Source organism: Lutra lutra, chromosome 1 (genome assembly GCF_902655055.1).
Source record: "Lutra lutra chromosome 1, mLutLut1.2, whole genome shotgun sequence".
Lineage (NCBI taxonomy): Eukaryota > Metazoa > Chordata > Mammalia > Carnivora > Mustelidae > Lutra > Lutra lutra.
In genome coordinates, this window is record NC_062278.1 from 12,918,880 (window position 1) to 12,935,153 (window position 16,274).

Below are 16,274 nucleotides of genomic sequence, written 5' to 3' on the forward strand. Positions count from 1 at the left end.
TCTGACCAGAGTCCAAAGGCAAAAAATTGCTCATCTGGCAAAAAACAGTGGAGGATCCTTGCATTTAAGTTTGAATTTACAAATACTGACTACCACCCGTGGGAAACTATAGTATGAGACGCCACGGTATGATTCTTTGTCAATGACAATGCGGCCAACAAAGTGGGGGAGACTGGATTTCCAATACCAGCTCTGCTTCCTCTGAACAGCTGCCATGCTAAGTGGATTGATTATGCTCATTTAGGCAGTGATTACATTAGCTTAATGACTCATGTGGCTGCCACCAGCACCCCCTCCTCTAAGGGAAAGCACACCTGTGTGCTGCCGTCTTTCACGAGCACAGGTAATGAGGCATGGCTCCTCGGCTTTGCTTTGCAGCTCACGTTGAGGTAATATTTCTGGTGTCTGTTTCAGATACGGGCCAAGTGGAGGTAGTGTTGGAAACCAGCAATCTATTTCCAGGTTCCCTTGGTAACCTAAATAACCTAGACTTTGCTTACATTACATCTCAAGAGTCAACTGCTAGAATTCTAGATCGCTATGGAGTGAAACCACCTCATCTACGGCCACAGGGAGGGTAAATTTGGCTCAGTAGCACAGGAGGCAGACTCCACCTGTGGCCTCTTAAGTTCTCTAGGAACTTTCTCCCCAAGACAGAGCCCTGCTTGCCCATCCAATTTGGAGAACTCAGTGTGACAGCTTTCTTACAGCTTGGTGAATGTTTCTAGAACTTTCTGGACATTTTGAAAATATCTGTACCCCTTCATCAGCAGTCCTTGTTCTCATCTGGGCTTCAGACCAGAGTGACCAGGCCCAGGCCCTAGAGTGCGGGTCTCAGGCCTGGAAGGTATTTGACCCATGTGGTCTTCATGTTTGCTGTAAACAAACCAAGGTGAGGGGCCTCGTGCCTTCACTCGGGACAGTTAACAATATGTCCAGTGAGTAGGCAGAAAGCAAAGGCAATGTTTTCTTATACTTGTTTTCAAATCTGTAGTCAGCACAGCAACAGTGGAGACGTGTGTGGAGGGACCCCTCAGGGTCTCCACTCCGTGGATCCCCGCCTGCAAGCCTCACCTGAAGTGTTCTCCTCTTGGAAGCTGCGAAGGGGAAGCCCTCACAGGAAGTTCACAGGGAAACATGGCCTGAAGCAACAGTCTCCTTCTACTGCCTTTTCTTCCTGTCCCCAGCATTCTAAGCAGGAACTCAACATCGGAGCAAAGAGGCAGCAGCAGAAGGGCCAAGGGGTGGTCTGAATGGGAAGAGGGACTGTCCCACTGGATTCTGCCTGAGCCTGGCAGGAGGGGTCGGGAATGGATCTCACACACACTCAAACACAACCAGATGCCCTCACGGATGCACTCAAACACACACACACTCACCCACTCAGGCCACAGCTAGTCCCAATGGTTCCTTTGTGTGAATTAGAAAGAGGGGCCACTCTGAAGATGCAAGTTGCCAGGGCAAGTCTGACAAGGGGACTGTGGCACGGATTCTGGTCTCCACCCACCCCTGCTGGGTGTCCCAAGCCGGCACACTCGGCACAACCACATGGAATGGCCCCATCTACACTTCCTCTCGTGTGCTGAGGGTATGCGGACACGGAGTGGGGGGTGGGCTGCCACGAGAAAACACAGCTTTTCCTTAACTCACCTACCACTTCCTGTCTAGAAGGATTTGGGGCTCCTAAGGCAGCCCCATCCGGCCTGAGAAGGGGTCCACTCTGTGTGTTCTTGGTTACCTGTTGGGATAGGTGACGTTACACGGCACTTTGCCCGTGTAATTCTCATTAAGCCAGCGGTTCGCCAGTGCTTGCTGGATATTGGGTCTCTTCACAGGATCTGGTTCCAGGAGAGAACGCAGGAAGTTGATGGCACCTGGGAAGACATTGGGCAAACATAGCCAAGTTACAGGCCAAACGCAGATGCCCCCAAGACTCAAGGCAGGTGGTCCGCCCCCTCTCCTGAGTCATGGTCGGCACTGGTCTATTCCTGGGATCTCCGGGTGCCTCAAGTCCAAAGAGCTTAAGATATCTGTCCAAGGGTACACGGTGAAGCAAGAACCAGTTCAGGTCTCCCCATGCCCTGCACTTCCCAGGACAGCCTGTGTTCCAATCTCGCAGCCCGTCTCTAAAGATAAGCCCGAGAGCTGTTCTATTTCCAGGCTTGAAGGGATAAAAGCAAGTAAAGAGAAAATGGTTGTCCTCAAGGTGGGTTTTTGAGTAAGTACTCAGAAAAGAACCAGGGGGTAAAGGCACTCTAAATTATACCCTCTAACTTGCCCCTCACCATGTAACACACAGTCTCAAGACACCAAGAGAGGTCCTGCTTGCTTTTCCGGTCTTTTTTTTTTTTTTTTCTTTTTTTAAGGTTTGGGGAGGGGCAGAAGGAAAAGGGGAGAGAGAATCCTCCACGCCCAGCATGGAGTCAGACACAGGGCTCCATCTCACAAGCCCAAGATCACGACCTGAGCTGAAATCAAGAGTCAGACATTTAATCAGCTGAGCCCCCCAGGCGCCCCTGGTCCTTTCTTTTAAAGGCATTTTACATGGCCGCCCACTTATTCCCCAGACTCTGAATGGACAACACGGTGCCCAGACCAGCCAGAGCCCACACAGCCAACCCGATCAGAGAGCCAGGCTGAGGGAAAGTGTAAGGAAACTCTGTAACAGTCCCCCAAGTTTCATACGCCTCGTTTGTGTACAAAGTTCCAGTAAACCCATGTCTACTTGATGGGCCCTTTCCTTTTGTGCTTTCCCTCAAAATGAAGGGGCTGCTTGGGCAAAATGTACACCATTTAGGGTTGTCCTTATTTTGCAGCCGACAAAAGTTGGCTGTGGTCACATGAGCGTGGTATGTAAGGAAAGAGTATGAGAAGCAACTGACAAACTATATGATCCTCCCAGCCCCCTTTCCTTTCCATCCCAGGCGAAAATGATTTTCAAAAGCCCTGGGTCTCTTTTCATTAGATGAGTTTTTAACAGAGCACTTGCTGTCCACCCGGGCACTAAGGATAGGAAGCTGGTTCATCTCTAAGTAGGTATTCGCATCCTTGAAGATTATAACAATGTGGGACAATGGCATGACGTTGGAAAACATGCGTATAATTCACAGGAAGGTCACAGGCTCCCAGACTGCTAGCAGAATACACATGAACACATACGGGTAAAATGCCAGGGATTACTTCCAAATGAAGATGGTCTGTCTTGCTTGAGTTGTGGGGCTACTATTTTCTTTTCATTCTATGCTCCTTCTTTTACGGAGCATGGTCATATCATCTTGGCACTATAAAAAATATCCTTTTACGTAGCTTTGTCCATAATATTCAATTTCCAGTACACCAAGTAATAGACTCCAGAACACAGTCCTAATTGGCTTCTCCCGCTGCCTGCCACTCCCCTGCTTCTGTGCATTCTCCTGCTCTCTCTGACAAATAAATAAATAAAACCTTATAAAAAAAAAAGAAAGAAAGGAAGAAAGAAAAAAAGAAAGAAGGAAAGAAAGAAAACAACTTTTACTTGGTCATGCCACCGGTAAACCCCCAGTGGGCTCCCATCCAGTTGGTGTGGTCACCAGAAGGTCATTTCTCATTAAGAACGGCGTGGGTAAAAATATAAGTGCAGACACCTGCTCGCACATGAGGTACATTTAATACTCTGAGTTTTATAGTGGGGTCTCCAAATAAAACTTTCCTAAAATATTCTTCAGTGGTATGAAAAACAAGATCTCTTAAAAAAAAAAAAAAAGTTCCTCTTTCCAGAACCTCTATCTCCCTTCTCTCGACTCCCCAACGTTGCAAGAGTCATCTGGATGCCTGATCAAGGCTGTCTATGGGTCAAACAAAAAAGATGTGGGCTTCCTCAATTGAAATGTGGAGGCTGCGAGTTCACAACGTTTCTGACACATCTCTGTAGCTTACCCTCAAAGGACCTGTACAACAAGGCTACCGCCAGGCTTTTTCAGAGTATGATTAACCAGAAATGCTAAGAACAGACTGGATGTGTGTTTCTGTTCTATTTTCAGAACCACACGCTCGCCATCTTCGCAAATTGCTGATGAGCACGAGTAATTTTAGTTCTGATCTCTACTGATGAATTTTATTTCTTTGGATATCACCAACATTGCGTTCCTATCCAAAAAGGACTTTGAAAATATCAGGAGAGTTCTCCAAAGTTTGTCTTAATGATCTTGAAAATCCCAATGTTTCATGAGCCAGAGGGATTAAAATTCTCCACTGTCCTGGAAAGCCATGGCAGGCACAGCCTCTCATGGCTCTCCACTCTTCTAAGCTAGTCACTGGGGTCTCCACTCATGCCCCAGGATAGGAATAACCCACACAGAAAGCTCTCTCTCTGAGCCCCATATCACATGCAACACACACTTCTCTGGTGCAAAACCTACTTTCCTCCGGGAGGCATCTGCTTTCCATGGTCTGGACCAGTGTGTATGAACACCTTGACACCGTGCCTAGGAAAAGGGCTAGAGGCCACAGACACAGACATGGGACCTTCTGTAGAAGGGGAGCCCATCAGACACGAGTGGAGTCCCGTCCCTACTCGAGGCTCCTTCCCTACCAACTCCAAGGCAAAAGCAACAAGTTATATGACTTGTTGGACCTTCTCAAAGATCTCCGTTGGTGCTGGCTTCTCAGAGATCTCCCTTGCAACTGCGAACACCTCCCCTTCAGCTTCACTTCCCTGACTTCGTGGTACAAAATTCTCCTGCTCGGAAATGACTGTCTGGAATGTGGAAGCACCATCACTGAGATGTAGAGATGTAAAGACAAGCTGTCTGAAAAATATGTAAGCCATGAAAGGCATTCCCGACGCTGTGATATGCCAAGTGCCAACAAGCTGAGAGAGACTGTCTAGAAGCAAGAACTGGAAAGGTCCCAGAAGCTTCAGTTTCCAAGCTACGTGGTGGAGCTGAGGGGCAATTCTTCGAAAGCATGCTTGAAGGACTCACGAAAGCAGTAACGCTGTCTTTTTTCTTCCAATTGGGCAAAAATGCTCCCAACTTAATCTTAAAAAGAGTACCACTATGCAATCGATGTATAGAGATCATTGCAAATATGAGTGACAGAGTCATTAAATTAAAGATGCATTGGTGAGGGGCACCTGGGTGGGCTCAGTCGGTTGAGCGTCTGCCTTTGGCTCAGGTCATGATCCCAGGTGCTGGGATGAGCTCTGCATTGGGCTCCCTGCTCAGCCGGGGGTCTGCTCCTCCCTCTCCCTCTCCCTTCTTCCCCTCTCCCCCACCCCTCCCCCCAATTGTGCACACACGCACTCTCTCTCTCTCTCTCTCTCAAATCAATAAATAAAATCTTTTAAAAAATAAATAAAATAAGGGTGTTGGTGAGAGACTTAATGAAACTGGCATATTTACATCTGGACATCCCAATTCTGACATTACTCAGAATATAAAAGCAATAATAAATAATTCCCCCAAATCTGGGGTGAAGGGAAGCATCTTATACCCAGTAAAATAAAGGGAGAGAGGCAGCCCAGTCTAGGAGGAAAACCCAGGTTTGGGAGTTGAGCAGACATAAAATCAAAAACAGAGAAGCTACGTAAGTTCATTGAGACTCAGTTTCCTCACTGATACACTGGGACTAAGAGTACTTACCTTGCAGGATTATTATGAGAACAAAAGGATAATGTGAAAAGCACTTACATATGGCCATTCAGATAGTCTTGTTGCTGGAGAGCGAGTATTTCTGGATATAAATGAGATGGTACCACATGAAGGTGGGCCAGGCTGGTTGGGAAGAAGGGGTAAACCCGGCAGGGTGTAAAAGGCAAAGGGCTGGAGAAATGGGGGGTTGTCAGGAGGCCAGGGGCTCATCTCCAAAACTGTGATCCTTCACTGTGTAAACAAGATAAGAGGGCCAGCATGGAGCTCAGGGCCCCAGTGGCTCGTGTCAAGTCCCATCCGTGAGCAGGCGGGCGGATCTACAGGCTGCCTTCCGGAGCCATACACTTGGACAACCCAAGTCAGCAGCCTAGATTCCCTGAGCAAACACCACGCTTGATAGCTGGCATGTGCCCTTGTTGAGGAGAAATACTTATATATCTCAATAGTTAAAAAAAAAAAAAAAGGTTAGGGGAGGAGTCTGGATTCCTTAATTGGAAAATCAAATATAGAAATGCAATTCTTGGGGAGCCTGGGTGGCTCTGTCGGTTGAGCAACTGACTCTTGGTTTAGGTCTGGTCATAACCTTGGGGTCCTGAGACTGAGCACTGTGTGGGGCTTTGCACTCAGCAGGGAGTCTGCTTGTCCTTCTCCCCCTGTCCCTCTCACAGAGAGAGAGTGAGAGAGAGAGAGGCAGAGAAGCAGACTCCCCACCCAGCAGGGAGCCCAACACAGGGCTCGATCCCAGGACCCTGAGCCAAAGGCAGATGTTCAACCAACTAAGTCACCCAGGTGCCCTTAAATAAATGAAATTTTTTTTAAAAAAAAGAAGAAGAAGAAGAAGAAGGAAATGCAATTCTTGCTTGTTCACGCTTGACAAGTCAAGACAACAAAGTCCCTTAGGAATGTGAAGATCTTTAAAAAGCACACACAGAGCTTAAGGCCAAAGTCAAAGCTGTCTGCTCAGAGCGGGAGCCAACCCAGTGATGCTAAAATTGCTCAGAACATTTCTAATATATCTTCTTTGGAATTTCTTCTGAACTATTTTTTTTAATATTTTATTTTGTTTTTTAAATTTTAAGATTTTTTTTTTAAAGATTTTATTTATTTATTTGACAGACAGAGATCACAAGCAGGCAGAGAGGCAGGCAGAGAGAGAGGAGGAAGCAGGCTCCCTGCCGAGCAGAGAGCCTGATGCAGGGCTTGATCCCAGGACCCTGGGATCATGACCTGAGCTGAAGGCAGAGGCTTAACCCACTGAGCCACACAGGCGCCCCTGAACTATTTTTTAGACACCTTCAGGGTGGAGCTTTTACTTCTTTAAGGTAAATTTAATTTTCACAATCAGAAAACGCTCAGAGCCCAGCCTGCTAAGTCTGGGTAAAATTACTGGGGTTAAAACAGTGTTGGTTCTTTGCCTTTTAAAGATTGAGATATTGATTTGAGAGAGCGAGAGCATGAGAGGGAGGGGCAGAGAGAGAGAGGATCTCAGACACCATGCTGAGCAGGGACCCCCGACGCGGGGCTCGATCCCAGGACCCTGAGATCATGACCTGAGCCAAAACCAAGAGTTGGACATTTAACAGATGGCACCACCAGGCACCCCAAAACAATGTCAGTTCTGAAGTCAGGAGACTGACTTCTTGGACTGCTGAGCTACTTGCCCTTGTCCTGCTGCACAGCCCATCCCAGGAACCATGGGCCAAACCACCTGCTCCTCCTCCCACAGCCCGTGGCTCATGCTCACGATGTTCAACAGATGTTACCGGTTTTCTGCCTCCTAGACACACAGTTGGGTTGTATTTCCCCATCCCTTTTAGTAGGGCAAAGCCAGGTGATATACACTTTACAAAGCTAGGAGTTATGAACAGCACATTGGTGGGAGACTTAATTGCTAAACGAGATATGATCTAGACTTCTCTTTTCCTCCACATGGACCTGGTATGTTTGAAATGGTAGCTGCTCCAGCAGGCTGGGACCCCGACTGACTAGGAGGGGTGGAATCCTCCAACTCTGGACTCAGTTCTCCACAGATCTGTGGCATGAAGGAGAAATAAGTCTTTGTCGTCTGAAGCCACTGAGATTTGGGGGCTATTTGTTACTGCAGCACAGCCCAGCCTATCATGACTAAAATAACGAGAAGCCTTTCTCCAGGTCCTTAGGGTCTCCATGGGATCCAAAGTGAGCTCTGTCTGCCTTTTCCAGGCATAAGGGTACAAAGAGATTCTACCCTCCCTAGCCAAGGGGAAAGTACAGACCAAATTAGGTCGTTAAACACAAGAACACATTTCAGCTTGAATTCCATTTGGCAAGCATAAATTCAAGGTCAGCTTCATGGATGCTTTACAAACTCAAGAGAAAAAATACCTAACAGTGATAAAATAAAAATGCAATATTTTAAACCATGTATTGTAAGTTGAAATAATTACTTTTTTTTATTGTTGGTTGGTCACATGCCTTATCTCAGTGAAGCTGAGTTTATTGTTTATTCTAAGGAGCCAATTAAATGATCGCCAGGGCCAACCTGAAGCCAGGAACTTGAACTGAATCGTGACCCAAACAAAGGAACGAACTGTGTTAATTTACTGGATCTGAAACCAAATCTCAAGGCGACCTGTTTACTGAAACGTGAACCACCTGAAATTCGAGAGTTATTTGCCAAACACACCTGACGATTCAGTCTAATCAAGCCACTGAAACTACATATATTTAAAAACTTTCAAACAGGCTCCAAACCTCAAAGAGCGAGACAAATCACAGACCAAACTTGAACGAAAGCAGTATTTCTTTACAGGGAATTGACCGAGGAAAGCACAATAGAAATGTGATTACAAATGCTTTTTTCAAAGACGACCTTATAATATGGTGAGATTTAAAACAATCAAGGCTGCAATTATTTTTCCAAGATCCTTTCAATGAGTGTGTTTTGTGCAGAAGGAGAAAGGAGGAAGTTGGGGGTTCAGAGTTATAATGGAGAAGAAAAGGACCAAGGTGAGATGAAGGGTGGCTTAGCCATGGGAAACTCAACCACCCCTGAGTCATAGTTTAATCCCAGGAAAAGGCCTAATACCATTTCTGTGAAGTAAATACTGGTTTCATGGACAGACCAAATCAGATAGGCACACAGGTCCTGGAACCCGGAAGCCACGGCAGCGGGCACCTTACCTGCGGAGAGCTGAGTGGGGAGGGGGTTCATTTCCTTGTCCACCATCTTCTGGTACAAAGCCCTCAGGCTAAAAGGCTCCACTGTGAAAGGCAGGGTCCCGGTCAACATGGCATACATGTTCACGCCTCTAAAGAGAGAGACACCAAAACATGAGACCAGAATGAGGTTCCTGGGAGGGGAAGACAAATAGGGTACGGGCTTGGCGAAGTTTCAGCCCCGTCACTTTCATGCTGACCTCAAGAGGCCTTCTTTCTAGAAAACTCGGCGCCACAGTGAAGGAGCAAAAGCGAAAGGCATGGGTAAAAGCTTGCCTGAGAAGACTTGGACAATGGACTGTGGAGATCAAAGGAGGCTAAGGAACCTCTAGAGCTGCCCCCTAAGGAAGGGAAACCATGTCCTTCCTTCTGGAAGGAAGTCCACATGAAATTCTATGGAAAATACCAGAAGCATGCTGGGAACATGTTAGCATGAGTGAGCATGCTTGCTAACATGAGGGAAAGTAGTCTTGCCATTATGTGGTCTTCCAAGGATGGCTTACAAGGTGGAGCCTGGAGGAAGGCACACCAAAAAATATAGGGCAAGACCCTGCATGGGGGGGCAGGGCGGGGGGAGTCACAACCCAGCTGGCAGGCCTAGTTCCCGGTCAGCCCTTCAAAACAAAAGTCTCCTCCCCCAAACTGGCCTGTTGTTCCTTGCGCCTGTAACTAGAGAATTCCACGGGCGGCGGGGTGGGGGCGGGGAGTGTCTCCTTCCCACTCTTATTTTTTATACCACTCTTCATTGTGAGATTTGGCCCTGAGTCCTGGCCCCTGTAGCTCAGATGTTGTCGGAAGAACTTCTGAGTGGGCATAACTGCTCATATCCAAAGCCAATGGCAACATCTTCTTGGAGGACTTTTATTTTCCTGATGTGCAAACCCAGTATCATTTTGATGAGATTTCCTGATGGGGATGAAATGACTGCCTCGCCAAGAGGTCACAAGCGTTCAAAAGGGCCCAAGGGACTATGTTTTAAAAACAGGCAATAGGATTTCCAGTGAAAACAAATCCAATGAGACCGATTGAAATGAAGACCCTTGGGGCCCAATTCCAGGAGGCACCTCTGAATTACAGTGCCCTGATGACGGCAGGTACAGAGCCCACGGGCTCTAGCCAGAAACCATTCTCAAATTGCAGGCATAACTCTTAAGACCCAGTTCCTCCTCTGCAACCCACAGTGGAGTTAAGGAGAGAGATACACAAATGTCCAGGCGACAGACACTTGCTGGCCGGCTCTCTGCCCCGGGCAGTGGTAGAGGTGCTGGGCAGCGGTGAACCAGACAAGGTCCTGCCATCTTGGATTGTGGGAACAGGCAGTCAACAAGTCAACAGGTGACTAAGCACAATCTCTTCAAGCAGAGATGAATGCAGGGGGTTTAAGAAACTCTGCTGCTTCTGACCACAGAGGCGTTCAATTAAGGGAGAAAGAGGTCTTCAATGAATACTTGAAGACAGGTGGCCTCTTGGGGAAGGGGCGAGTATCTGAGTGTGAGCTTCTGCGTCTTTGGGATGGGGATGGTAAGTGGGCGGACAAGATCCGGAAACAAGAATGAACCAGGCATACACAGAGCCACGTAGGGCAGCATTTCCCTGTGCGTTTGGTGGAATACCCTCCCCAGGACAGGAGTAGATGTTGGGCAAATACAAGTTCCACAGCCAGACAACCTGCGGAGAAGTCATCTGGTATGAAGTGGCTTTTAGGGGTTCAGACGGGGAGCAGGAGCCCGCGGCAGTAAATCGGCAGGCTGCTCTTGACGGCTGAGCAAGAGGGAGGGCAGGCCAGAGAGAGAAAGGCTAGAAAGTGACAGACATCAGAAGGAAATGTACCAAGTTGTCCCCAAACCTGGAAAGCGGGCCAAATGGTGGGAATGGTGACAGAACTGAAGACGCCAGGAGGGGCGGAGGGATGGAGCACTAGGGCTGGTAACGCGTTTGAGGACTTATCCTGCAAGGCTGCATCGTGGGAACGTTTGAGCCAGAGCTAAACATCTTGGCTGGGAGGATTCTTGGAGTCCAACAAGAGAGAAAACTAAGAAGACCCCCCCGCCCCACCCAGCTATAGAATTTCTGCATTCGAAAGGTCCTGGACACGTGGCTTTTAGAACAGGAAACCCTCCCAGAACATCCACAGAGTTCTTGTTGGGGACCCCTGAACCGCTGTCAAGACCGCTGTTTCCAACCTTCCCAGTGCAGCTCATTCCATTCAGGGCAACTCTAGGCATGAGGAAGGCATCCCCGTACTAAGCCACGGTCTCTCTCTTCTCCCCTTTGGTTGTGGAACAAAACCGGTCCTCTCTGTCCCTGCTCACGTCTGGGCACTTTTGTCTTAGTCTTCATATTCACACCTAGACCCGAAAAGCCTCGTACTTACACAATATCATTCCCCCCACCAACAGGTAAATGTTTTATAATACCCAAGGTACAGTGTTTCCCAAACTGAAGTATATAGGACACATCTTCAGGGCTTCTATTTTTTAGTTCTTTTGGCGATATATATCCGTCGGACGGCCACCACAGAACCAAGTACACACTGGATTTCTGAGCTTGCTTTTGCATTTGTTTACTAATACACAACCTTTGCCCAAATACAGCACTCTTATTGTCACAGACTAATGAGAAAGGAACAGAAATGAACTCTGGGAGGAGGGGTTCCCAATGTGTGCGGCATCACCTGGAAATGTTGGATCTTGCAAATTCTGGGGCCCCACCCAGAATCTCTGGGGATACGGCCGTGGTTGTGGGTTGTGGGTTGTGGGTTGTCACAAGCCCTCCAGGGGCTTCAGAGGCAAGTCAGGTTTGGAAGCCACTGGAAGGGTGAAAATGGGGGATGGGGGGGAATCCAATGATCACATAGCACAGGGCCGACCAGCTCAGAGCGCCTGTGCCCAGCAAGGAGAAGTATGCCCAGACCTCTTAGAGCAACTCTATTCTCGCGGCGCCCCACTAATTTGACTATCTGGGGATTCTTTCAGTCTTGGTCATATTTAACTTGTAAATCAGTTTTGGATCTTTATTTGTGCAGGGCCATACACAAAAGGAGTTTAATCTTATGTAGCATACATTCACGTACATTAAGCAACACTTAAATAAAATATAAATTACTCAAGTCAATATAAAATAAAAAGAGCTCAAGTCAACGCCGTGGGTTACCAAGAATGTTCTTCCCTTTCAAGAACAGTATACGGTACTCCAATTTGAAGAATGCTGCCTATGACCTTATCTATTTCCCTTGGTCTTCAGGGGACATAGAGCTTCCTGTCACAGGTGGGGAGAATAAAATAGTGCTACATTCTGTAGGAGGCAGGACATTACGGTCATCATGTGAGGGAAATCCGACTGAAGGATGTAATATGTAACCTGAACGTAATATGTAACATGAGGACCAACTCCAAAGCCTTTATGAAAGTTTCTTTCTGGGGCTCAGTTGGGTAAGCAGCTGCCTTCAGCTCGGGTCATGATTCTAGAGTCCTGAGATTGAGTCCCACATCGGGCTCCCTGTTCGGCGGGGTGTCTGCTTCTCCCTCAGACCCTTCCCCCCTTCATGCTCTCTCATTCTCTCTCAAATAAATAAAATCTTTTTAAAAAGAAGAAGAAGAAGAAAGTTCCTTTCTTCAAGGTGTCTTTGAGACATCTCCTTGCCACCAAATGGCTTCAAAAGAAGACGTTCCGGTCACCACCTTTCTCCATTATCTGGCTGAGACCCCAGATAAAGGAAACAGATGCTTGTTCTAAAGACAGTGCTGGTGACCCTAGGCAGAGGAGTCCAACCACGATGGAGCGAGTGGTTTTTATAAAAACCAATTCTTTTACCAAACCGACTCCCAGAATTTCATGTCGCTTGGAGAATTTTATCATCAGCATAAACAGTTACAAGTCATTAAAGAGGACCCCGCGGTCTCATCCAGGGTCCCTCCTCTATAAAACATCAGTAACAACAGTGCCTCCTTCTCAGGCTGTATGAGGGTCAAATGAACTACGCCACAGAAAGTACTGGATTCTGGGCCTGGTACAGACTCAGTGCCTGATCAACATGATGGGCTTCATCCCTAAACTTTTACAAACCACAGATACTAAGCTACAATTGTTATACAATTGTATCCCGTTGCCAAATTAATAATGGAAATCTACGTGAAGAGTCATTCGGTCCCAGGAGATTTTATAAAGAAACTAGATCGAGTGTCTTCCTTCCTCTCCTCCAGGCTTTTCATACATGTTTAATATTGGGATAAAGGGAAATCTCATCCCTCTGACATTTCAGAAGTATGTGAGAATACCAAGGGAAAAATGCGGAATGCAGTTTATAAACTTCTGTAATCCCACAGAATTAGTAGGAGTCCCAAGACATGTTCAGAATTTCCTGATGTGTCTTTTGAAATATGGTCCAGGGGCTTTCTAACTGCTCCGTGGCAGACATGGGGCCCCCAGGAATCACAAATAGCTTTTCTGCTTAATATTTTTAAAACTTATTTAGTAGAGAGTGCGAGCGGGGAGGGGCAGAGGAGGAGGGAGAGAGATTCCCAAGCAGACTCCACCCGGGGTACAGAGCCAGACACTGAGCAGGGAGCCTGCTTTTCCCTCTGCCTGCTGCTATCCCCACTCTCTCTCTCTCTCTCTGTCAAATAAATAAATATTAAAAAATAAAATAAAGTCTTGAAAGTAGAGTGGGAACAGATCTGTCCATTTGGAAAATCTCAAACTTCATGACTGCTCCTTAAAATGGACTGTGAAGAAAGTAATTTGTTGTGGATTTTAACAATTTTTATTCCCTTTTCCTTCCTCCTTTCCCTCTTCCATTTTACATCCACAGGTTAGCTAAAAAAAAAAAAAAAAAAAAAAAAAAGCCTGAGATTTTATAACTGAAAAATTTTAGAAGCTAAAGGAAATCTGTCTGGTAAAAGTCAAAAGCCCTAAGCTATACAAAAGAAGTCATAGGTCTCCTGTTTCTACCTCCTTCTCCTGCCATTTTGAGGGGGTATAAATGGAGAGAAAACGCAATTTCTTCCCCATTTGACCACTTGCAGTAGCTGGTGATATCTGTCAGCATTTACAAAAGAGAGTCTAGGGGCACCTGGGTGGCTCAGTGGGTTAAGCCTCTGCATTCGGCTCAGGTTATGACCCCAGGGTTTTGGGATCGATCTCTGCATCAGGATCTCTGCTCAGAGGGGAGCCTGCTTTCCCCTCTCTCTCTACCTTCCTCTCTGCCTACTTGTGATCTCTCTCTGTCAAATAAATAAATGAAATCTTAAACAACAACAACAACAACAACAACAACAAAACAGAGTCTAAAGCCTAAATGCCTGAGCAGGGCTGGCAACAAGATGGCTCCCATTCAGCCAACTTGTCTACCGAAAGGGACAACACTGGGGAGAGATTTTTCCCAGTAAGTGAAAAGAGATTCAGTGAGACTGGGGTGGCGGTCTGGGTGTGTTGTACACCACCCTCCAATAGGCACAGGTCTTCACATAAATACTTCGCCCCTACCACTCCCACCCCCCACCAGGCACTCCCAGGAGAGCAAAGAGCAGCTTTGGTTGAAACAATATAACATTTCCAATGTTTTGGGGATTGGACTCTCAATTTCTATTTTCCTTACTCTTAGAGATTCACCAAAGTTCTCAAAAGGGCACTGTAATGCTCTGAAAATAAAGTTAATTTTTATTCTTTTCATTTAAAAAGTACATCTGCATTAGTGTTTTTTCTTTCCAATTAGCATATATGCCACTCTGAGGAAAAGTCAGTTAACCATAAAAATGGTTCACTACCACAGAATGAACATTTTTGGTTTCATGTCTGACATCTCAAAGTTCACTAGAGATATTAAGGTAAGACATGAATGATTTGAAGATACTCATAAATGAAAATGAAGACCACTGAAAATAGTAAACTGACATTGTTAATGCCCGATTCACTAGAGGAGGAGGGTCCTGGGGGCCCAATGAATGGAAAGAGCTCTCCTTCCGAAGATTTCCATGAGTGACAAGCTGGTTTTCTTCCCAAGTCAGTCCCAGACATCTTGGAGAAAGGCACCATCCATCCGTCAAAGTCCAAACCTCTGGGAGGCAGAAGTTTGCTCTTGATTTGAGAAGTGAATTCTTCATTCTGTTGTTTCAGAACGATAAAAAGGATGTTTTATAATAACAGTGTCTGACCCAGAAAGAAAATTGGTTCCATTTTCACTCTCCTTCTTAAACGGCCTTTTAAATTAAATTCTCTTTGGGTTTTCCATTTCCAACTCTGCCAGCAAAGTCGTGGGCACCAAACAGAAACCCAACCAGTATCTCAGACACAACACCTCAAAGCAGTGGAAAATTAATCTCTTAAAGAAGGTTCTGAAGTTTTTCATTTTCTCCAGGATCAAGAATGATCGTAATCAGGTTTTCATACGTTCAAGCCTCTGCATATGCTGTTCCCTCCGCCTGGAAATCTTCCTCTCCTCTCCTCCACCTGGCAAACTCCACTTTATGCCTCAGACGCAGATTAAACTCTCCTCTGATGGCTTCTTGAACTCACCCAGCTACGCAGCTGGGCCCCCTGAAAAGCCAGAATTGTTTACGGGTAATGCAAGTAGGTAAGTACGTGTGTTAGTGGCCCCAGGCCATCACGACAAAATACCACAGATGGGGTGGCTCAACCAAGAGACATTTTCTCACAATTCCGGAGCCTGGAGCCAACATGGCGGGGCTGTGGTGGGCTCTCTTCCTGGTGTGCAGATAGTCACCTTCTTGCTTTGTCCTCACTGTCGGAGAGCAAACAAGCTCTCTGGACTCTCCCTTCTAAGGACCCTTAACCCATTATGGGCACTCCGCCCTCATGACCTCACAAAGGCTCCACTTCAATTCCTAATTCTGGGGAATTAGGGCTTCAATGTATGGATTTGGGGGGGGGGGGGCTACAGTTCAGTCCATAGCAATCCATAAGTGTGTTCGATTGCAAAACAAAACAAAAACCCAAATCCCACACATTCCGTACCACTCCCCCCATCACAGGGTGGAAGCTTCTCTCTCTCCCCTTGATTCCGGGTTGGCCACGCAGCCTGCTTTGCCCACTGAAAGGTTAGTAAATATGACACAGACGCTTCTCGAAAATTGTTCATGCACTAGCCTTGCCCTCTCTTACTCCTGGGGGAACCTTCCACCATCACGTGAATGAAATTCTGCATATTTTTTGGTCGTCTTTGTTTCTGGTTTTCATACATCCAGTAACTTCTTACCTATGGGTAGCAGCAATGCTTGAGAATTTGGATTTACAGTCGAACCACATGGGGCTCTCAGCTGGGTGGCTGATGGGGGCTTCCACTCGGCTGGGTAAGGGATGACCAAGAATCCCATTGGTCTACTTCATTCGTCTGTTAGTGAACTTGATTCAGTACAGGAATCACTTCCTACTTCCTGGGAAGGAGAATGGCTCTTGAGATCTGGAGTGGTGAGTTTTGACTCATCAGTT

General features: G+C 46.7%; 1 protein-coding gene across 3 annotated transcripts in view; it reads right to left on the bottom strand.

Annotated features, from left to right (window-relative positions):
- The window catches only part of HUNK (hormonally up-regulated Neu-associated kinase), a 98,665-nt gene that overhangs the window by 20,183 nt on the left and 62,208 nt on the right, over positions 1-16,274 (bottom strand). For all 3 annotated transcript variants that reach the window (XM_047721067.1, XM_047721076.1, XM_047721086.1), the window contains exons 5-6: positions 8,793-8,920; positions 1,739-1,874 (exon numbers count right to left, since the gene is read on the bottom strand). In XM_047721067.1, the coding sequence (XP_047577023.1) occupies positions 1,739-1,874; positions 8,793-8,920 (264 nt within the window). The remainder of the gene's footprint in view (positions 1-1,738; positions 1,875-8,792; positions 8,921-16,274) is intronic.